The following is a 22,676-nucleotide window of genomic DNA, read 5'->3' as shown; positions in this document are numbered from 1 at the left end:
CAACAACTGGTTGAGCTAGAGAGCGTACGCTAAGATTTAATTGCAGCAGCAGGCGCAGCCAGTGAGTTGAGTGTACGTTGATGTGTTGCCAGATACCGGTTGTCTTGAAGGTGAAACAACCACGTTCCTGTGTCTCACTGAGACAGTCAGGCAGCAAATAAACACCGGAGCTTCATAAGTTCCTCACGAAAGGCTTATCGACACATCCTGCGGCGAGTTTCAGGCCACCGAGTTTTCTCTACATCCATTGATCACGATGTGGACCTCCCGCCATGCTACAGTAGCCTTGCTGATCATTTTCGAACTTTGCCATACCTCTGCGGGACTTTTGGCAGCAGGAGATAGCTCACCAATTTCTCGGGTATCGCCTGAAGACTGGCAGGCTCTCAACAGATCGGTTGGAGGGCAACTATTTGCCACATTGCCCGTCGGTCTCCCATGCTATGACAACTTTAATGGCGAGCCGCGGAGCCCAGATGAAGCGGAATGCGCCAATGTTGTGGCAAACAAGAACAACATGACATTTCTCACGACTCAAATTGGCGGATACACTCAGGTACGCCATGTCCAGATTGTATGGTCTCTACTTACTGACCGTAGCTCATAGGGAAATTGGGATATCTGCCAGAGTACCGGAATTGGTTGCCCCTTGTCCCCAGCAAATGAAATTGATCCGAGCCAGCCTTGCAATCAAGGCAACCTCCCCCTCTACTATGTCAACGCAAGCTCGGTCGAGGATGTCCAACAGACTCTGCGATTTGCTGCAGATCGGAAGGTGCCGATAGTGGTGAAGAATAGTGGTCACGACTACAAAGGTCGCAGCGCCGGTGCCGGCTCCTTGGCTCTGTGGGTTCACAATTATACACCGGCGCCGACGCTGGACAAGAGCTTCGTCCCGGAAGGATGCAGCCAGTCAGTTGGCGAGGTTGTTACGTTCGGTACAGGCGAGGATTTTGATGGATTGTACAAGTTTGCATACCAGAACAACGTGACCATCATTGGCGGCTCAGCTCCTACAGTCCATCCAGGAGGTGGCTGGATTTCTGGGGGTGGGCACAGCGCCCTGTCGCCAGTGTACGGTCTTGGGGTAGACAACGTGCAACAACTGCGTGTTGTGTTACCCAATGGGACGTATGTGACGGCCAACCACTGCCAAAACCAAGATATATTCTTTGCGTTGCGTGGCGGCGGAGGGGGCACGTTTGGCGTTATCATGGAGATGTCAACATTGGCTCGTCCTCAGTTGACGCTACAATGGGTCAACGTCACGTTCTTCGGGCTGGATGAAGAATCACAGCGACAAGTGCTTACAGTCTTGGTGGAAAATGCGAACTCATGGTTTGAGTATGGTTGGGGAGGGTACGTCATCCCGGGCGCGACATTTCCGGTGTGGTTCATGAACCCACTCCTCAACGAAGCCGCGGCCAATTCTTCTCTATCACCATTGTTGGACCTGGCGACACAGCTTGGTGCGACCGTCCAGCTCACTACTTACCAGTCATTTTACGAATTGTACGAAGAACACATCAAGAATAGCGAAGTGGCGAGAGGTGGAGTTGGTTTCGGGGAGGCATCTCGACTAATCCCAAGCAAGCGATTCGAAGGAAAGGTCAATCAAGCGGCGCTCACAAAGATGCTCCTCGACGTTATCTCCCCCACCAGGCCTGTGAATTTCCGCCTTATGTTGCTACTGACAACGCCATCGCAAGCAACCCAGGATAGCGACAGCGCCGTCACGCCGGCTTGGCGCAGCTCAACCTGGCACATTATCATAAGCACGAGTTGGGACTCTTCAAAGACGTCTGTGGACCAAGTCGACGCCATATTCCGGAATTTGACTGCTGCGATGGACCCACTCAGGTATCTGACACCCGGCAGTGGAGCTTATATCAACGAGGGCGACACATTTGAGCCTGATCACGTTTCGGCTTTTTGGGGCAAGGAGAACTACGAAAGGCTACAGTCCATAAAGCAGCAGGTGGACCCGCACAACTTGATGCAGGTTCACCAAGGCGTGAATTACAATGCAAGCAACCCGCTGTTCCGCTGCTATCCAGAAATCCAGAAGCCCGTATCCCAGATGGAAAAGGTCTTGGAATTATGACACCTCTTACTACAGCGTTAAGTCGAAAAGAATTAAATAGTAACTTCTTGGAATATCGAATGCCGATTAGCTGGATTTTCCGCTGATCGTACTCTTGAATACCTTCTTGTATGTCCTTGTTGGGATTACGGCGCTCCATTGAGCTGTTAATTCTGGCATGGCTCGGGCGCTTCCGGTCACACCAGCCAAACTTAATCGACGTTTTTTGACAATTCATAGTGCCAGCAGTCTCTGGCCGCAGTTCTCCTGGTCATCTTTAAAAATGTCAAAGTCGAAATAATAATGCTGCTTTCTCATGCATTGTTTTTGTCGCTTGTATCTCTAACCCAAGCTTCTCGCCCACTATAATAATATACATGAATGGCAAGGTTTACTTTGAGAAATGCTGCACAGTTTAGCTTTGAACCGCATGCAGGATGAGTTTCTGATAATCTTCGACCGCAGTCTCCAACTCCCCCAGTGTAATTGCTTCGTTGGGACCGTGTGAAACCAAAATGCTTCCTGGCCCATAAAGGTAACGGGTATGATTACCCTTAAATCCGGGGATATCTGTACCATAGTTCACCACAGTTGTTTCAAAGCCTGAGGGAAAGTTAGTCTGGATCAGTACCATCTTGAGGAGAAACTTACTATCGACGTCACAGTTGGTTTCAATCGCTCCAAAGGCCCTACTGTCGCATACAAAATCGAAAGCCTCGGCGTCTATACTTGTCAAGATATCAAGCAGCCTTCCTTTCACAATCTCACCGCCCTCCAGTTCTGGCCCAATACCCACCCGAACAACGATCCCAGCCGTGGCTGTGTCAGGGACCACATTGATGGCAATACCGCCCGACAGGAGGCCGACATTGGTTGTTGTGTTGCCATACCTCTCGCTAGTTCCCAAGTCCGTGTCTATGGTCTGAACCATGGCACGCATCAGCAGCTCGGTGGCGCTCTTGAACAGCCAAGGGTATCCGCTGTGGCCGGAGCGGCCGTGTGCTGTGACCGTACAGGCGAGGCTGCCCTTATGACCGCAAGCCAGGAGGCCTTCAGTAGGCTCGCCGAATATGGCAGCTTTTGGCCGATCTGGCTGCTGCGATGTGATGTTGGAGAAGTAGGCCATGCCGTCGCCCGTCTTCTCTTCGCCCACGACGTATACCAGCATTACGTCGTCGCCGGTAACCTCACCCGTCGACAATAACTCCAGCAGAGCGGTGACTTGGGTCGCCACGCTCCCCTTCGCGTCGACAGTGCCACGCCCTGCGATCACGGTTTCGGCGGTCGGCGGTTCAGGCCCCGTCCGCGAGTACGGAATGTATGGTGGCACGGTGTCGATGTGGCTTGTCACCACGACCTTGGACGAGTTCGAACTGCGCGAAGCCGGCCATGCGACTACGTTGAAGCGCACCGCCGAGTTGTTGGACGATGGCAGGGTTTGGCGCTCTGCTACAAAGCCCTGCTCTGTCAGGTAGTCGATGAGGAACTCGCCGACATCAGCCTCACTGCCAGTTGTTGAGTTGAAGTCTACAAGTGACTTGTGGAAGGAAATGAGGCTCTCTCGGTATGGAGGTGCGCTGGAGTTTGACCTCGGGCTCAGACCACGAGATTCTTGAGCCACGGCTGCGAGGGGTCGGAAACAGCCGATGAAGAGCATCGACAACTTCAAGAGCTTCATGTTGAATCAATGAACGTACCCGAAGAACCTATAAATTGGTCATGCAGGAACTGAGGCTGGGCAGTTTGTACAAGGAAGTCCACGTGGCTCGAAGTAACTAAGTCTGCATTCCGGACGTATGAGAGAGCTTACCCCAAAGATATAGCACGCTTTTTTATTGTTCGGCTGCAGGAGCATTATTACTAATCTGCTCTTTTCTTCTTGTTCTCATATGCTTGACTCTGCATCCTTTCATCTGTTCTCGCTCCTCCTCAAAATCCTTCGATGCGCGTTGATTTAATATTGACGATGCCAAGTGCCCAGGGTATCACAGTATCACGCCATGGGTGTGTCACCTACCTTTTTGGTTAGAGCCCATGAGTGCGGATCGCCGTACACATACCTCCGATCATGACATTGGGACCTGACCTGCATTATTTACAGATGCTGCTTTAAATCAATGATGAAAGACGTGGATGAGTGTAGCTCCCGTCTCTTCAGAGCAACAGAGAGCCGCATCATAGCCCGCGTCCGATCATGAAGCTATGCTTGATGTTGTGTAAATGACAGTTCATAGGTAACAGTACGACGGCAAATCTTGGCAGCTTACATTGATTACAGCGTGCATCTCTTGGCTATGGTAGTACTGAGCAGGGATCAGCGTAGTGGTATATCATGGCGGCTCATGAGTTTGGGAGTTAAGGTGAGGCTGTGTAAGTAAAGTCTGAGGCTCATGTGTGATTCGAATCAGTAAAAGTGAGCATGTCTAAAGTATTCAAGATGTAAAAACTATGGAAAGAGAACCCATCCAAGCCTGACAGACCTCAAGCTTGGGAGATCTGTCATTTGCGGCAACTTGTGGTCGAGTCTGACAGCGCCTTGGTAGTTAATGTTGCATTGACCCCCCAAGAAAGCTGAAATTGCTGCCCTCAGCGCTCGCAGATCCGGCACGCATGTAAGGTAGCCTGCAGATAATCATGTGGCTGTGGGGCCCGTTTCTGCAGTCATTGGCCCATCGAGCAGGACTATTGTACGTTGTGCAACCCAACCTCAGTGTCCCGCCGTATTCATCAGCTGGAAGAATGCTGCATGTAGTGCAACCTACTTTCTATACCTAGTCTTCGCAAATGATTGGAAGGATGATTTTGAGACGATCAGTCATGGGGGGAGGGGCTCATGGGGGCCAGAACATGAGCGATGTGAGTTATATATATACAGCTCGAGATTGGGCTAAGGGTACTGATGGGTGGGTAAGTTTGGGCATATACAAGACGCCATGCCGTAAGAATCAGCGTCCCCCCGGTTTCACTCACCTCATTACGTTTTGACATATCCAAATTTGCTTTCTAGCGTCGATGGTATGTCTATACTATGCAGATAGTCTGGTTTCCACTTCGCAATGCCAAAGTACTACGAGACGGCGGCACACGTCATAGCTGCGAGTGTGGCCCTCCCGGTAGTGGACATTCTCGCAGTGGCCTTGAAATTCAAGGTTCGCCGGATACAGAAACAGCCTTTGAAGGCCGATGACTGGAGTCTGGTACCAGCTACGGTGCGCCGATTTTCAAGCCTCATCTCGACTGCGCCGCACGTCTGAAAATCGACTAATGTTCTGCTACTCGCGCAGCTTTTAACATTAGCGATTGGCATCGTCTTATCTTATGGCGCGACACATCATCATGCCATTGGATGGCCACTCGAAATTCCTCCAGATTCTAAGGGAGGCCCCGCCCGATCAGCGACTGAGCAAGAGATGCTGGCGCGAAAGGTCTGGCGCAACTGCATGGACGTTGAGATCTTAGCTAATACTCTTGACATTGCCAGGTCCAATATGTTTTTCTTCTACTGTACCCGTTGGCGATTGGGTCCACTAAAGCCTCGCTCCTTTTCCTCTACAGACGGATCTTCACTATCAATAGAAGAACGCGCGTGATCATCGTCTTCACTATCGCGCTTGTTGGTGCATGGATGGCAGCATTCTTTTTCGCAGAGTTATTCCAATGTTCAACCAAATTCTGGGCTAACTGGGGCTCGTCTCACGATATTCAAACGCAATGCAACAAGACAACAATGATCATATTTTCTGTCTGTCTGACGGACTTCCTCTTCGATCTCACGATTCTGATCATGCCCATCCCACTTGTATGTCTCGCACTCCTCAACTCAGCGGGATGTTAGATTGACATAGTAGTAGATTTGGCAATTGAGGCTATCGACTGGAAAGAAGATCGGAGTACTATCAATCTTCCTTCTAGGAATCGTGTTCGTGCACAGCTCTTCGTTGGCATGCGGCAATCCACTGATTGGTCACAGCACGGTCACGGCATCTTTGGTTCGCCTCGCCCTTCTCATTCCCCGCGTCTTCTCGCTAGAAGACACGGACGCGAGCCACAGATTCGGTTCGTGTAGAAGATCCGACTGATGAAACTCATGTAACCGTGCTGATGTCGACACAGTTAGCTTAACGACTTCCCTATACTGGGGCATGGTCGAGGCCGGCGTCGGCATATTCGTCGCCTGTCTTCCCACCCTCCAGTTCTTGTTTCGAAAGAACAAATGGAGGGCACTGTTTGGACTCACCGCCACAACGCCGCCATCTAGCGCCGGCCTCTCGATTTCGCGGTCCTCCAAATTCAAGCTTTCGAGCAATCCCGCAATCCAAGTCGACCGCACGGTGGATGTCACGTACGCCAACGTGGATAGCAACCCCATATTGATGAAGAACCAGAATTGGGTACACAATAACAGAAGTGAGGGTGGCCTGGATGACATCGAAATGCAAGACGACATCTTCGAAGTGCATCGACGCTGAACGCAGGTCGTGCGTCGGTTGATGGTTTACCAAGTCCGCTGTTTTTCGAGAGTATCGAAGGAATGAATCGAACAAGATCCCTGAATGGATATCACTCGGAGTAGAGGCTAAGTTTATTTACTAGTTGTTCCATAGTACATGACTGGCTTGCGCCTCATAGGCCATTGTAGTACGCGTGATGATCGATCAAAGATGATATAGATACATCACATCCGAAGTCAGTGCAAAGGACACGGCGGTGAACTACCAATGATACAAGTGATGCATGTACTTGTAGTGACTTATGCTCCTCGAACAGGAGAATTTCAGATCTTGGGGGCTTTCCAACGACCCCAGGGTTGTGGAGTGCTGAGCGGCCTCGGTTCCCGGTGTGTCCCTGACGACCATCCCGCCTCTTTCGTCGTGTTCTTGCCTATTTGAACCTATCTTCTGACTCAGATGCGATCGATTGGGTGGTTTTTTGTTGGATACATGCAATCGAAGAGCGCAGGTTGTTTCTTTTATATACAGTCGCAGCCACGGTCTTGGCCATGAGAGTTGAATTTGATATTTTAGATACTTATCTTTTTATGTCAAATGGTTGGTTGACCCTTATCTTCCAATTTGTGGAGCAAGTCTTCACAGAACTAACGACGAATGCAGTTGCAAAGAACAATGGAAATTGAAGCAAAGACAATTCAAGATACGATAGAGCCGATCAGCTGAGTGTGGAAAATGACAGTCTTTTGTAATAAGTCGCGACCTGTGGTCGTTTCACTTGTAATCACATATTAATACAGTACTTTAGTTGACTGATTACACCTTCCTCAATCCATGGTTACTCTTATTTGACCTGCAAAATGCTATACCGCCTCTTTCTACGAAGGATGGATGGCATGCACCCGATGAAATATACTGTATTTGACAAGGTGTTCTCGTTCGAGTGCATTATAACTTTACATCGGCGCGATATGCTCTGCCGATCTAGGTCAGGAGGTGCTTCAACCTAATCCTTAATACTCCTTGTCAGTAGGAGATATTAGACACGTGAAAAAGCAAGTTGTCACGAATATCACTGAAATTGTTGCTGAGATCTTTTACGGTGCTTTTTCTGAATGGATACGCCACCCGTCGCGCGACCACCACTACGCTCTTTCTCCATTCTTAAGCCGGCTCGTTCTGAAATTTGTCATGCAACCCCTGCAATACGCACAGCGTCCTCACTGTGAATGATGGACCTTTCAATACTTTGTACTTGGAGGGATTCGAGAAGGCTCCGAATTGGTTTGCGATTCTGGCGAGATCCCGATTTTGATCTCGGCACGCGGTGTAGTAGTTTCAAAGGTACCCTGTACTCTGTAAGTCGAAAGACAGCAAGCCGGCCACGCTAGCGGCAGTGGATTGTGGGCCGCCCATGACATCCTCCTAAGGTCTGCTCGCTGACTTCGAGGCCTTATGTCGTTGTGTCAGGTCAACAGAACATGCACGCTGAAAGGATGTGATGCGCGGTCGGCGGCACAACGTTGTTCCGCACCAAAAAGGCTAGCCTGCAAAGGAAGGTGGCCGGTACTATGTCGTGTGTGCTGACGGCGGTGTTGCGTTCACACCGAGCTATTGTGAAGTCACGGTGTATCGTGAATGATGACTTCCATGAACACTAACCAGATGATTGATCTCCTATCAAAATTAGCTACTAATCTACCATTATCGAGCGATCCCCCGCCACCACTTTGCCGGGTAATCGGATGGAACGCTACAGTATATAATCGGATCCGGTTCGTTCTGATCAGACAACCTCCGACAAGTCCGAGCTGCCATGTCTTCTCATCTCACCACGCAGATCACACACGAACAGACTAAAACATGGCAGATAAAAACACTCCAATCAGCTCTAGCTGTCACTGCGGCGCCATCACAGTCACAGTTCCACGACTGCCTGAATACACCAACGTCTGTCAATGCTCCATATGCAGGCGCTACGGTGCTGCATGGGGCTACTACCATGTAGACGAGGTCAAGATCGAAACGAGGCCAGGCACATCAACTAAGCAGTACATCTGGGGAGACCGAGATATATCTTTTAATTTCTGCGATGATTGTGGATGCGTGTGAGTCAAACAATCCCTCTTCCATGAGATTGAGAACTCATGCCGTGTAGATGCTATTGGTGGCCGCTTCGACGCCCCATTACTGATGGAGGAGAGCATCAGATGGGACTTAACACTAATAACATGGATCCGGAGGTGTTGAAATATGTCGATCGAAGGTTTGACTATTCCATTATGAAGAGCCCGTTGCGGTCGAAAGAAACCGCGCATCCTGAGGATCGGGCAACCTATTGAGCCTGGTTTCGAAGATTGGAAAGGAGAGAATGACTACAATCCAGGAATCCATAGACAATAAACTCCCTTTGGGAGAGAGCAAAACTTATGACTCAATTACCTAAGCAACGGGCGGCCCACAACAGCGAAATGACAGCAGCTATCACTTCTACGCCAGGCTACTTTGCATCTCACTTTCGGTTTTTCTGTCTCGCCTGTTTGCACGTATTTAACGCAGAATTATCTTCCTCTCCTGCACTTACCATGGACAAAGCGTCCCCAAGTACAATTATCCTGCGTGTGCCCAAGCATACTAGTAATCTGTCGCACCTGGAATTCCGCGACGCGTCCTTCTTCGCGCGCCCCGGTTCGACCAACTTGCATCTGCCCTCGCCGGCCAATGTCTTGCAACGACATGCTCACAGTCCCGGAAGTCAGCATGGTATTGCCGTCTTTGAGGAGCTGACGCTTGTTGTGAAGTTTGGGCAGGCCTCCCATAATCACTTGGATAATGCGCTTACCATGCGAGCACTGTGGAAGGCCTTTCCCAAACGCGAGGTTCCAGTGCATGAAGTGTTTGGATGGAGGGTCGAGGGAAACATGAACTTTATTTAAATGAGCCTTGTTCCAGGCCAGCTTCTGTATGATGTATGGACCAGCCTCTCATCAGCGGAAAAGGAGTCGATATGTAAAGACATTGGCTCAATCCAAGCCCACCTCCGAAGGCTCGGACCAGAATCCGAAGAGACTTTCATAGGTATGCTTACATCAGTCAGGGAAGTCGATTGTGGATTTTGGCACCAAGTTGACAAGGAGCTGCACTAGGGTCCATCAGCCATGGCCAAGTTCGAGATCGCTTTGCCCGCCACGACCCCCTCGCTGGGAGTTCGGGGCCATTTGCTACCATTAAAGACTTCAACGACTGGGTCCAGCTGGCAGCACTTCCAACTACGCCCCTCTCACAGAGGGAATACGAGGATCCCTATCGAACCCTTCTACCGGACACTGGCGACATCCATTTCGCTCATGGAGATTTTCATCTGGGCAACATCATGCTTTCAAACCTCCCAGGGGCAGTTCCAACCATCACCGGCGTTATGGACTGGGAAGAGGCTGGATGGTATCCGTCATATTGGGAATACTGTAAGATGGCGTTGGTCGTTGATGAGGATCATGAGACTTTCACCCGTGGGTACATCGACAGCATCTTGCTACAGAGGCCTGAGAATGAGCTCACTGCTGTGATGGAGTATTGGTCGTGGCGTGGATATCTCTAAGGTAAATATATACCAATTGTTTGAATCTATATTCTTTCGCGCTCAAAGACCAATGTATAAATCAGGCATTGCAGCTGAATTAAATATGACTTTTTGGGTAATTGCAGGCGTAGGTTCGTTGGTCAGTTGTAGCCATGGTATCTTGCACAAGTCTTGTGGTGTATCACATACACTATTGGAACAATACCGTCACACTATCAAAAGTCACAACACGTCATTGGAGAGCCCTCTGTGGCTTACACTCTCATATAGGTTTATTCCACGAGAAAGGCTTCTATGCCTGATCATTCAAAGATAATCATCCTCCAAAAGTTTATCCCATAGGAGGTTATCCTATAGAAAGTTATCCCATGGGAGATCATCCCATAGGAGGTTCAACTACATTTCCCAGTTATCTTTGAACTATTCCAAAGATACTGTGGCCGCTAAGGCGGACACACGACCTCCACCTCGTCTACCTTAAGGCATGATTTGATAAAGGAGGATATGGTGGACCTTCCCCTGTCAGAGCCGATTCGAAACTAAAGGAAGTGCAGTAGAACTGAGTTGGAATAACACAACCACAGTTCAAAACCTCTAAGATGCATGCTATTGGGATGGGGAGTGGACTTGGAATTATGTACTCGGCAGACACGAATGTAGGGCACATTCTGTGCTGTTGCGGCCTGGGGGACAGAGCGATTGCTTCGTCCTTGAGCAGCCTCACAGCAGCTTTAGAATAGACTTGAAGAGTAGGAGCAGCAGATAGTGGGTATATACGCAAGCCGCTCCTGCCAGTCGTGAGCTTTCATTGACCCCTACGCCTTGAGCAACTTCCCGGCTGAGCCTGAGTGGCGCGAACCTGTTCCTCAATTGTTGTTCGTGCAAGATCCTGTCCTACTGCTGTGTAAACCTCATTTCCCACCCTCCCTGAGCTTTTCGCGAATATTCTCCTTGTCTGGTCAGTATTATGTGTACAAAATGTGTCCATATGCAGCCGAAGACGAGTATGCCGCCGCTTTCCAGCGGGGCCGAAGATTGTACGATCAGCAGAAAAGAGAGAGATGGTCCGACGCACGGGCCCCTGTTGACTTTCAAGTTGCCGCGGATTCACCAAGTGAACAACATCAATAATCCCAGATCAGCATCCAAAAACGCTATCTTTCCCCGAACGAACCCCTTGGAAGAAAAGTATGATTGACGCGAAGTCTTCTATCGCCAAAGCCTTTCGGGAACCCCTAACCAGGAATTCAAGACCTCTCCAAATCTATCCATCATCAACTTCCAGCCCAACAATTGACACCTATTCCTACCATTTCCTTCAAATAGAACCGTCAGTCTCCTGAGGCACTCGTCGCCATGGTTTTCCCCCATTGTGCCCCGTAGACCGGCTGCCTGAGGTATGCTCCAGATGTCTCCTTCCATTTCAACTTCGATTGTCAAAGTCGGCCCAGGTCGCTAGTCTATTCTGAATAAACACTAACCTCCACCCAAGAAAACTAGGTGAATCAGATATGTGTCCTACACGTCTTTAAGAGACAACGACGCCAACGCAACCGAGCGTGATTCAAACCGAATGTCGGCATGCGAGTACGCGAACAAAATTGCATGCTGTCCTTCAACCGCATCTTCGCCGAGGTTCCTCTAGACATACAGCCCACCAGCTGCCCAATGTGCATCAGACCTTGGCAGAGATCATTAAATGCAGGAGGCGGAAACTCGGGTGATGTATTGCGTTGTTAAGACGAGGAATAACTTGTAATTAAACTACTTGCCGTATTTTAATTCCCAAAAAATATATTGCCTATTAGACCGTACCACGTAAATACAAATTCCAGGCTATACTATAAGAAATGTCGTGCCAAACAGTTTTAAACTCAATTCTTTTAACTCAAGCACCAGACTTCAAACGTACTGATTTTGTTCTCTAGAGTCTGTACGTAAGTTGAATCGGCCGGAAATACTATTGGAAATCAGGTGACGCCATGGGCTTTTATGTAATGCCACCGATCTTGGTGAGTGTGTTTCCAAGCTACCCTTTTTACCGAAGTGGACCATTGACTGGGCCTTATTCCGGCCGCAATATCACTCTTAACTTCCTGCCTGGCTCGAGGGCCATCCTCCAGTAACTGAAATTAGCTCCTCGCTATTGCCCTAATACGATCTCATTCTTCGTCAATATCAAGACTGTTGATCATCTCGGCTAACCCGCAAACAACATGCTCATACACAGCCTGTTGCAACCGAGGCCTCGACAGATCATCTCCGAAAGCAAAATCACACTCTAGGCACTGTTTCGTGAGGTCTCTATACCTCTTTCCCAACATTGGCGTCCTCTGGGCAAGGCGTCGCACTGCTACCACATCGTCGGGAGATTTAATCATCGACCAAGTCCCGATTTGAAGCCTTTATGCTGTTAGAGATCAGATACATCATGGCAGTGAACAGGAAACAAGGGTTATCGAAGCTACCTTGGGGAGCCTCCACTTGTCGCTTTGGGCAAGCCAAGAAAAGAAAAAAATATATTCCTGTTTGTGGGGTACGTACATCACAGTTCCCAAGCCCCAGAGTGTCACGTTACGGACACCGTGGAGGAGCTTTGCGTCTTCAATTGCTCTATTGTCCGTCAAGTCCTCGGTCGGCATTGAGAAGTGCTCACTAGAAGATGCCTGGATAAAATCAGATCCCAGGTGGGCGGTGCGTATACAACTAGACAGGTCGCCGTCATCAAAGCGGAAGAACGATAACTCATGGAGGGAGACGTATTTCCTCAGCCAAGGTGTTGAGTGAAACTTCAATACGGCCACGGCAAAGCTGTGCGCAAGCCTCAATTGGTCGACAAAGGTGACCGAGGTCTCGGCTGGCTGTGTAAGAATTTCTTCGCCTGATACACAAGTGGATTCGGTCATGGACTTCTTTGTCGACATCCCGAAGAAGCTGTGCCTGAAGGTCTCATTAGAGCAGCTATCCAGGTAGCCAAGGCAGTTCGAGTTGCAAGGATCGCTGTCCCTGACTTGTAGTGCGGTGCAAATATCCCCGGCAAGCCTGAGATCTACTATACTAGGATGTTGCCGCTTAACTACTGGTGTTGATATTTTCGACATTTCCTGCGTGTCTGAGAAGTCAAAATGGACCTTGCGCTTCTTCCGACGATCATCATCTCCGGAGTGTGGCGGAGTATTGAGGCCCGACTCCATAAAATCCAAAGGGCGAGATTCCACATGAAGCCTCATGAACCCAGCTCGAATCGGGGTGCTGGAAGTAACTAGAGTCAGCTTGTGTCATCTGATAGACATTTCACCCTTACGGTGGTGGCCAAGCATGCCCGTAACAGACAATCATGACTTCCATCTGGACATTGTCTTCTACTCGGGTGTGAAGCTTGAGTTTGACATCATGCCTCATCTCTTCAACCCTGGCCTCTGATAGCTCCTTCAGCCACGCAGTAGCAAGAGCTTGGTGGAAGGCTTTTGATGCCCTGCGGACTTTACTGATGGAGCCATATTCCTGACTGAGTTGCTGGGCTGGCCGCGAACATGATGCGTTTCGAAGGACTGGCTCCTTGATCTCCGCTGCTTGCTCGCGTAGGCACCGCAGGTCGTCATTGAGTTCGCGCAAATTTCTTATTTCATTTTCGAACCTCGTCTTGTCCCATGTGATCTTGACTTTCTCTCGTACACGACGGATCGTATCTTTCAAGGCCTCTTTCTGCACGTTGATGATTAGTTACGCTAAAGATCTATGCAGAGAGCAAGACCATTGAGAATGGATGGGAATCGCCTCTGCACAACTCCTTTGCTCACCCTGGTACTCATCCGTGCGATCTCATCGAAGCAGGCGAGCTCGTTCTGGAGAGTCTCCAGTGTTGATCTGATTTCTTCAATGATGCCCTGAACAGTGTCCAGACTCTTCGGGAACAAGGCTTCGAGTCCATTCTGTAGCTCTCGACTTCTCCAATGTGAATCATTTGCATCCTCCAACATCCTCGCAATATCGTTCTCATCCTGTTCAGCTTGCCTCAAAATTAAATGAATCTCGTGCTGAAAGTTTTTCTGCTGACGGTCAATTCCTTTCGACAATCGTGCCAAATCTCGAGAGTAACTCCGGAAAGCTTTGATTTTCCTTTGTACGAGCAACGAGATCTTCACCGTAACGCCTGTGAGTTGTAAGACGCCCAATGCAATTGAAAAAGGGTCCATGTCGAGTAACTAGTAAAAAGGCTCGAGATATGAACACAGCTGGACGTGAACAGCGAGACTTTGGGGGTGCTATATCGAAGTTGCTGAAACACGGGATGTACATTAGAGGAATACGATGCCCAGGTCGGGTGATGGTGTCATTGGGAGTCCTCACTGGGCGCCCCATTGGCTCGGGTTTCATCTATGCATGCAACCTGCATCAAGTCGGCACACACAGCACACATGGGCGGTGGCTGTGCTGTGATTGATTCGGGCTACGCCTGTGTGCCCATTCTATTGGCCGTTGGCGGAGTACACCGACTTCTGGTTCACCCAAATTGATGTGACCAGCTCTGAGAAATGTCAAAACCTGACAACCAACACTGGCCAGCTCTGAGAGCAGCTTGTGTCTTGCGAACCCCTCCCCTTATTTCTTTCGATATCCTGCTGCAGCCTCTTGACGGTTTGAATACTGAAAGCGATGGAGCATCTCTGTTCGCAAGACGTACCTAGCATTAAGACTACTGTCCAGCAGTACCTTCAGAATGCCGATACAGCCGGAGCTGGTTTCGATGAGCGGAGTACTTTGACACAACTTTGTGCTGAATGCTTACTGCTCTTCCAAATTATTTTGAAGGCTTTCAATGCGAACAAGAGCTCATGGACGGAGGAGCAGAAGACCACGCAAATCAGTTTAAATAGGAGTTTTGGTCGAATGAAAATATGGTCAGATGAGAATGAAGCCACTGACGGCACTTTGGATGCGACTCTCGCAACATGTCACGATATTCACCACGATATACTCAAATATATATTAAGTATCGGTCAAACCCTAACAGAGAGTTAGTCTATCCAAACAAATGAACTCTTCCCATCGCCCCAATATAAACGTCTTTAACTCTTAGAAACAGGATTATTGAATGTCGTCGATATCACGATTGGCGACGCTGGTCAAGAATCTATCTCCCTGATCAAGTCTCTCACTGCAGCCATTGTCGAAGGCGAGAGCGACTGTTCATCAGATTCAGGATTCTCGAACTCCAGCTCAGACTCCGTGACAGGTATCCTAGATGATTTAAGAATGGACACGACATGTCTAATGGACCTTGAGCCTCTCCTCCACAGCCCCATATCGCGTATAGATCCTGAACCAGCGGCTGTCGTGGATACCAGTCGCATTACTTGGAGTCCCCACCAGCCTTACAGCGACAAAGTCAGCACTCGGTTTCCACAAGCAGCTGACGAACTGGTTTCACGACTAGGAAAAGCAAATTATGATAGATACTTGAGATGCCAGCAACAAAAAGCCAGTAATGCATTGTTTGATACACAAGTTTGGGGAACGACCTCAGGCTTGCCGGAGGCTACAGGCTCAATATTTCATGACTCTGGTATTGGGTCGTCTCTACCCACTGTGGCTTCATCATATGCAGACACGATCATGTCCTACGGTATGGGTGAAGGAAGAAAAGTGCGTGTTCCGCCATTGCCCGCACCAGGCAAGGAAGGCCTGGCGTTTGAGTGTATGGCTTGTGGCAAATGGGTCAGAATCAACACAAACAGCGCCTGGAAGAAACACGTATACGGAGATCTCCGGCCATGGATATGCCTCAAGGAAGATTGCGCAGTCGCAATTGAGGCTTTCCGAACTCGAGAAGATTGGATTTCGCACCTTGCGCTCGACCATCGAATGGCGCCGGAGTGGAATTTGATCGAGTGTCCCCTATGCCGAGCTGAAGCAGGCCCTGGCAGATTTTCCATCACAAAGCATCTAAGTCATCACCTGGAGGAGATATCTCTCGCGGCCTTGCCAGCTGATTGCGAGTTTGATGAAGAGTCCGAGGTAAGCGAGCCGGATTCAGTAAATGACAACACAGAGGCCCAGGTACGAAATGCCTGGCTGGATGGCCTGATGCTCTTTCAGGCAAAGACTGGTCGGCAGATAAGATCCATACCAGCTCTTACCAAGCGATCATTGAGTCTTTTTGAAGTACGTGTGGCAGTCCAGAGCCAAGGTGGACATGAAAAGGTCAGCGAGCCAAACGACTGGGCTCACGTTTGCGCCGAGCTTGGGCTAGATGACGACGAAATAACCCACACGGCCGAGCTACTCCAAAGTACCTATCAATATCTGGTGGAACCATACGAGTCTTCAAAAAGCGTTCAAGAGAAAGACGATGAGCCATCCGAGACGGAGGATCAGCGTCAAGTCACAACTAGCACTGGAACGACCTTGAAGGATCCTATACAGAGAGCTGCGGGATCTCAAGGAAGCTCGAGTTCCGTACCTAATATCACTGATGACTCGGCTCTGTCTGAGATACGCGATACTGAAGAACGGGATTTCCTGAATACAGAAGCCCTCAGTACACCTGTCAGAGGTAATTTACCCGTTCAATACTGTCTGTATCAAATTGGTTGCAATCTCTAACTTGGGGTTAGAACGGATCCCTCCACGGACCATCATTGACGTCAACCACACAGCTATGGGACCGGAGTCCAACCTTTCCACTTCATCCCGTTTTAGAGAAGAAGAGGATGAGGAGCTAGAGAGTGTTCTAAAAATGGAAAGGCATCCTGCCCCGTTCCAGTGCACGCTCTGCCTTAAGCAGTTCACCAGACCTAGCATTCTTCGGGTCCATCTCCGGGAACATACCGATAAGCCTTTCGTATGCACAGTGTGCGGTGTATCAATTGCGAAGAGATATGATTCAGAACGGCACAAACGCATCCATTCTGCAGGGAACGCATACGGAGAACAGCCATTCTTCAATCAAACGTCATAAAAGACGGCTGGATTGTGGCTGAGATGTACGATTTCCCTGGATTGTTGAGGAGTTTTGGTTCGGACTGGCATGGAATTGCGCGGCACATGCGAACCAAGACGGCTGCAATGGTGAATACATTTTACAACAACTTTGCCAGCCGAGGGAAGCCGGACTGGGATCCGATCGTATCTGAGGCTAAGCGGAAGGTACAACGGGGAGAGAAGCTTCCTGTTCCTCCAACTCCAAGTGTTGTTCGCACGTACACGGAGCCCCTGAACTTTGGTCAACGCAACAGTGCTGAACCGCCCCAAGGTCAGGATATTAAGAGGAAACACTGAGAAAATTGCCACTCATACGATATGGGAATAGAGTTCCGTGGAAGGCTGCGACCGCAATCTGTGTCTTGAAGTAACTGTTGCTGTCACAAGCGCGTTGGTGCATGGTGTTCCGACGGGCGTGCCCCTGGATGATGCCTGTTTACAGCATTTCCTCGAGCCAACCCATTTCGCCATGCCCCCCCCCCCTTCTTGGCCCCTCAATTGATCTTGAAATATAAGCGGCACAGACAATGCATAACTATCAGAAAATGGGGGCTTGGCGGTAGAGCGGCTCTAGTTCTTGCCTTCGTTGAGAAAAAGGCACATTCATCGACCGGCTTATCGACGTCGTCAGCTTCATCCGATCAGACAAGAGCGCACCGCAAAAGGCTCATCTCAAGGCAAGAGATCGATCCGCACTGATATGCCCACCTTTTCTATGTGATGAGACTACTTGACCGCTTCGGAAGCACATTCGAGTGCCGCGAATGCAGGGTCATAACACAACGGCTCAGTTCCCAGGCAGGATTCCAGAGGCGAACAAGAGGATTTGAGTTTTCAGGTCAATACGTACTACGGCAATATTAGAGATACTTAACTATTTCAATTGCAGATCAGCAGCCATGAGAATTGCCATTCGATCACAATAGGCTTCTAGTACGAGCCCTCAAACGCGATGACTGAGATCTTATTGTCACATTATATAGCAATGTCGCCTAGCAGCAGTCTCTTCAGAAATGCTCTTCAATAGCGCCACCGCCTCTTCAGTGCTTAAATCTTATTCAATGCACTCACTCCCACTGTTTTAGATCAGACTCTGTCTTCTTGAAACTCTTCCTGACAACATCGGCATGCTTATCGCTCCGCGGCACCATGCGCACCTTGAACTCCAACGGAGTGTGCAAGAATCCTTCATCGTACACATCGTAACCAGTCTTCACCTCCACCGGCTTCCCGTCGGAATCAATGTCTGGCTCGATTTTGAAGGCCCAGAGCATTTGAGCCACCATACGCCACTGCGACCTCTCCGCCAGGTGGATGCCAGCACACATACGTCGTCCGGCACCGTATGAATAGTGGTCACGCTCTTCGTACTTCGGCGACGCTGAAAGCTCGGGAGCCAAAATATGAGCCTGGGGGAGGAACCTGTCAGGGTTGTAGGAGTCCGGGTCTGTGGTAAAGGCCTCGTCGTAGTTGAGAGCGGCGGGTGGTATGAAGATGGCACTGCCAGCGGGGATGAGCATGCCGTTGTACCACCTGTCCTCCTTTGCCAAGTGAGGAACGCCAGACGGCGCGCTGGAGAAGAGTCAGCGTTTACGTAGCGATGACTGGAAGCCTAGCATTACTTACACAGGTCTGATGCGCAATCCCTCTTTCACAATGCAGTTCACATACGGCAGGTCGTTGAAGTCTGACCACCCAGGCATACGCTCAGTTCCACAAACCCGGTCGAGCTCAACTCTTGCCTTCTCTTGGAACTCGGGGTGCTTGGCAAGAAAGAGGATGGTCGTCAGTATCGCCGTTGCGGTCGTGTCCGCGGCGGCCATGTGTACACCTCCGAGCAAGTTGTTAAGTCCTGAATACGAAAGTGGGACATCGCTCTTGACCTCTCCGTCGAGAATCCTGTCCATGAGAGATTCACGCTTGTCCCCTGCGCCGCGTCGTTTGTCAACACGTTCGCGAGCATCCTTCCAGACGCCGGTCATCGTGACGTAAAAGTCTTTGGCACGTTGTCTCCCCATGATCAAGCGGTCTGGCAGCAGCTTGAGGATGGGGAATTGGTCGACTGGCAAGTAGCTTCCGGGCGCGGCTGCTTTTGAGCCCTACCACAGCAGAAAATTAGGTCGACCTTCTCAAAAAAAAAAAAAGTATTGTGACAGATTGGGGTGCGCTTACGGCTTCCATCACAACATAAACAGCCTGTGAATGTGAAGTCAGTGATGAAACATAAAGCATGGACTCAGACACTTACGTATGCCCAGAAACTCTCGAAATTCGGTGCTCTGTGACCGAACAGCGTGATACTGGCTATCGAGGCGGTCGTACGTTTTACGCTGGACGAAAATTGTTCCGGTTTGGTCAGAAGATCGAACATCAGTCGGTTGACTCTGTGACGGATCAGCATTATTCTCACGATAGTTTGACTGTTGCGATATTCTTTTACATACTCAGCTTCTTGGATGGGTCTCAGAGTCGAATCCAAATTCCTCGGAGCGAAGTAGTTTGCTATTATTTTCCGCGTAGCTCGCCATTTCGGGCCTTCCTTCATTGTTGCCGGGTTTTCATCCTTATTCGAGACGATCATCTGGGTGTCCACTGGCCTGTCATTGTAACAAGCACCCTGCTTGGTCAGGAGTTCATGAATGGCACGCCGGTCGTTCAGTACGACCATAGTACTCCGGCCAACCTTGAGCGAATAGACTGAGCCATATTTGTGGGACCAGGCCTTAAGTCTGCTCTCGGTTATTAAGGTTCAGTAAATTGGTGGGTTACAGGTACGCACTGGCCAGAGAAGCCTTCAGTTGGGATCAGATGCGCATTCCCTAGAACGGGGATAGTTGGTGGCCCTGGTGGCAGGTTCTTCTCTCGGCGTCCGAATGTGATGATCTTGTAAAGGAGCACGATTGCTGGAATAATCCACATTGTAGGTAATGCAGCTTCGAAAGGCTGAGATGTCAGAAACGAGGCCATGACTTTGGCTGAGTGACAGAAGTCTCGTCCGAAATTGGTTGCTTTTCGAGAACCAACAGGTCGCCGACCGTACCTAGGTACGCGCTGAGCTGAGTAAAATTTGCTATGTATGATCAGACGAACACTGCTGCCTGTGGAAAGTCGATCCGACCCCAATCTCGGTTAGTCAGTCTGACAGTCTCACTGCATAGAAGCCCGATATTGTTGGGCAGCTTCAGGGTCTTGAAGGCGACGGATAATACTAGCGTTTCTCAATGCAGACAGAGACGCCGTGCTACGACACTAATTCCTCGGTGCCAGCAAGACGATAGTAAGTTAAGCCAACCACTTGAGCTTGCCACTTGTGCTCAGCGCCTTTGTAAGACGAGCATGCCGTTGATGTTACCTCACTTCCCTGATAGGCATTACCCATCACCCCTCCCAGCCAATTCGGGTCACAAAAAGGCAGCTGAATACCCAAGTGCGCTCGCACATCAGGTATCTCACACATCACGCTGTTCATTGCGCGCCTTGTCTTCATTTCATGTGTCGAGATTACCGAAGCATTCAGACAAATCATTCTAAGTGAGGCTTCGCTGAGATACACCGCAGGCTGAGCAACTAATAGAGCTAAGGAAGACTAGCGCTACGGTAAGCACTAGTATTCCTTGTCTAGTTGCAGAGCACTCAATGCGAAGGCGTCGGAAAAACTCACACTCAAGTTACAAAACTCTGAAGGATGATCGTGCCTTGGAGAGCATTCAGTCTGCCTTATACAACATTATCGAGGAATGCAGGTGAAAATTACAGATGAGGAGACGGCTTTAATATTGGAAGGCCTCCAAGGTTTCGGCAGAGGTGATCAGCTTCGTTCCGCTTCAAGTCGACGGACCATGATTTGATGACCACGAGATACAATTGAGGTCTCCTGAGCATCTGAATTCACAATGGCAAGAGAAATGGATGATGGTAACAGCACAATCACACCGAATGGTGAGGCGGAAACAGACCCGAGTAGCGACGAGACGTCTAGGACTCTAACTTTACTTATGATGCACACTTTCTGAAGCAACAGAGAATCAACACTTTGAATAATTCGAGAGTTATGCTGGAATTCTGATGCGGATGGCTGAAGCCTGACTTTTTTCTGTGATGCATATTCTGATTTTGCAGACTTTCCACGAGCCGTACTGTAGCGAACCAACCAATTCGATGCTTGGGACGTCTTAGTCAGCCGTGAGACCATGGTAGTAATAGCAACAGACTTCTACGCAGTTGGCTCGCAAACTTGTCGGAGCGCAAAGTGTTGGGCAGAGGATATACTGCGAGATGGATCCTTCGCGTATTACTACACGTAGCGCCGTGAGGGGTCGAGTAGCCAGGTTTTCTCTGCTCCGCTCTACCACTGTCTGCCAGAACCCGTGGCAGAGATTTCAGATCATCTCTAAGGATAATCGTATAATGGCTCCTCAACTCGTTTTCGGGACAGGTGTGGTCGGCATGGGCGACACCGAGTTCCCAGACAGCGAGTCCGTCACACAGCTGCTCCACACGCTCAAGCAGCTCGGCATCAACCGCCTGGACACAGCTGCACGTTACCCGCCTTTCGATCCGGGCAAATCCGAGCAGCTCATTGGCGCATCCGGTGTGCTCAGCGACTCCTTCATAGTCGACACAAAGGTGTACACCGAGGTCGGTGACGGAAGTGGAGACCTGGCTCAGGAGGCCATGCAGAAGTCAGTGAACGGCAGCCTCGAGCGCCTGCATCGACCACAGGGTGTCAACATTCTCTTCGCTCACCGCCCGGATCCAGCCACGCCGCTCGAGGAGCAGGTACAGGGCTTCCAGAACCAGATCGCACAGGGTCACGCGCGGGAATGGGGCTTAGCGAACCATCCGCCCGAGACCCTTCAGAGGATCATAGATCTGTGCGAGGAGAAAGGCTGGGTAAAGCCGAAATGGTATCAGGGCACCTACAACATGCTCACGCGTGGCATGGAGACCCGCCTTCTACCTATATTGCGTGCCCATGGCATATTGTTCCTCGCCTCTCATGCCCTAGCCTCGGGTTTCCTGACGGGCAAGCACATCGACGCGGAAGGAAGGCCTACGGGCCGTTTTGCCAAAAACAACAGCTATAATGCTCCGGAGCTGTCCGCCGCGATGAAGGAATTCGTGTCTGGTTGCAAAGCACATGCGCTGCCGCCATTCGAGGTGGCCAGCCGCTGGATCGCTCACCACTCGGCTCTCGGCGATGACGACGGCATCGTCATAGGAGCGAGTAAGGTAGCCCAGGTCAGCGCCACCGTGACCAATATCCGAAAAGGCCCACTTCCTGCGCCAGTGGTCGTTCTGACGGAGGACCTCTGGAACTCTGTCAAGCCCATTCGTGGCTCGACGATATGATTAGGAACGCAATATGTGTCTTCAGAGCATGAAGTCCTTATGTGGATACGAGATACAGTATTGATAGTTGACCAATCAAGTTTTCTTTTGGTCACAGAGTTTGAAGTCAAAGTTCCGCAGCGTTCTTGACCATTCTGTACTTGTATCATAATCATTTCCAAGTTAACGTACGCCATGCGCACATGCCGTTTTGTGCGAGTGTCTCGACAAGTAAAACTCTCATCATAAA

General features: G+C 49.9%; 8 protein-coding genes across 8 annotated transcripts; 5 read left to right on the top strand and 3 right to left on the bottom strand.

Moving 5' to 3' along the window:
• Positions 1–256: 256 nt before the first annotated feature.
• Positions 257–2,104, top strand: J7T55_015221 (isoamyl alcohol oxidase; the record flags this gene model as incomplete). The annotated part of the gene is made up of 2 exons (XM_053139436.1): positions 257–556; positions 608–2,104. 2 exons carry the CDS (start codon positions 257–259, stop codon positions 2,102–2,104), a joined length of 1,797 nt encoding a protein of 598 aa, XP_052996949.1.
• Positions 2,105–2,498: 394 nt separating this feature from the next.
• J7T55_015220 (uncharacterized protein) lies at positions 2,499–3,761 on the bottom strand (the record flags this gene model as incomplete). Its single annotated transcript, XM_053139435.1, has 2 exons — positions 2,499–2,686; positions 2,735–3,761. The coding sequence occupies 2 exons, from the start codon at positions 3,759–3,761 to the stop codon at positions 2,499–2,501; spliced, it is 1,215 nt and encodes a 404-aa protein (XP_052996948.1).
• A 1,378-nt stretch (positions 3,762–5,139) lies between these two features.
• On the top strand, positions 5,140–6,552 carry J7T55_015219 (uncharacterized protein; the record flags this gene model as incomplete). Its single annotated transcript, XM_053139434.1, has 5 exons — positions 5,140–5,292; positions 5,368–5,508; positions 5,565–5,882; positions 5,965–6,139; positions 6,197–6,552. The coding sequence occupies 5 exons, from the start codon at positions 5,140–5,142 to the stop codon at positions 6,550–6,552; spliced, it is 1,143 nt and encodes a 380-aa protein (XP_052996947.1).
• A 2,564-nt stretch (positions 6,553–9,116) lies between these two features.
• On the top strand, positions 9,117–10,129 carry J7T55_015218 (uncharacterized protein; the record flags this gene model as incomplete). Its single annotated transcript, XM_053139432.1, has 3 exons — positions 9,117–9,410; positions 9,531–9,609; positions 9,678–10,129. 3 exons carry the CDS (start codon positions 9,117–9,119, stop codon positions 10,127–10,129), a joined length of 825 nt encoding a protein of 274 aa, XP_052996946.1.
• Positions 10,130–12,273: 2,144 nt separating this feature from the next.
• Positions 12,274–14,091, bottom strand: J7T55_015217 (uncharacterized protein; the record flags this gene model as incomplete). The annotated part of the gene is made up of 4 exons (XM_053139431.1): positions 12,274–12,514; positions 12,656–13,363; positions 13,416–13,816; positions 13,912–14,091. 4 exons carry the CDS (start codon positions 14,089–14,091, stop codon positions 12,274–12,276), a joined length of 1,530 nt encoding a protein of 509 aa, XP_052996945.1.
• Positions 14,092–15,727: 1,636 nt separating this feature from the next.
• J7T55_015216 (uncharacterized protein) lies at positions 15,728–17,392 on the top strand (the record flags this gene model as incomplete). Its single annotated transcript, XM_053139430.1, has 3 exons — positions 15,728–16,667; positions 16,859–16,955; positions 17,029–17,392. The coding sequence occupies 3 exons, from the start codon at positions 15,728–15,730 to the stop codon at positions 17,390–17,392; spliced, it is 1,401 nt and encodes a 466-aa protein (XP_052996944.1).
• Positions 17,393–18,162: 770 nt separating this feature from the next.
• Positions 18,163–20,062, bottom strand: J7T55_015215 (cytochrome P450 2D18; the record flags this gene model as incomplete). Its single annotated transcript, XM_053139429.1, has 6 exons — positions 18,163–18,667; positions 18,722–19,194; positions 19,268–19,291; positions 19,344–19,479; positions 19,540–19,824; positions 19,875–20,062. 6 exons carry the CDS (start codon positions 20,060–20,062, stop codon positions 18,163–18,165), a joined length of 1,611 nt encoding a protein of 536 aa, XP_052996943.1.
• A 1,440-nt stretch (positions 20,063–21,502) lies between these two features.
• Positions 21,503–22,447, top strand: J7T55_015214 (uncharacterized protein; the record flags this gene model as incomplete). Its single annotated transcript, XM_053139428.1, has 1 exon — positions 21,503–22,447. The coding sequence occupies one exon, from the start codon at positions 21,503–21,505 to the stop codon at positions 22,445–22,447; it is 945 nt and encodes a 314-aa protein (XP_052996942.1).
• Positions 22,448–22,676: the final 229 nt, after the last annotated feature.

Source organism: Diaporthe amygdali, assembly GCF_026229845.1.
Source record: "Diaporthe amygdali strain CAA958 chromosome Unknown NODE_5_length_1802954_cov_64_987939, whole genome shotgun sequence".
Classification (NCBI taxonomy): domain Eukaryota; kingdom Fungi; phylum Ascomycota; class Sordariomycetes; order Diaporthales; family Diaporthaceae; genus Diaporthe; species Diaporthe amygdali.
Note: the sequence above shows the minus strand (reverse complement) of the source record. Positions and strands in the feature narration are given on the sequence as shown.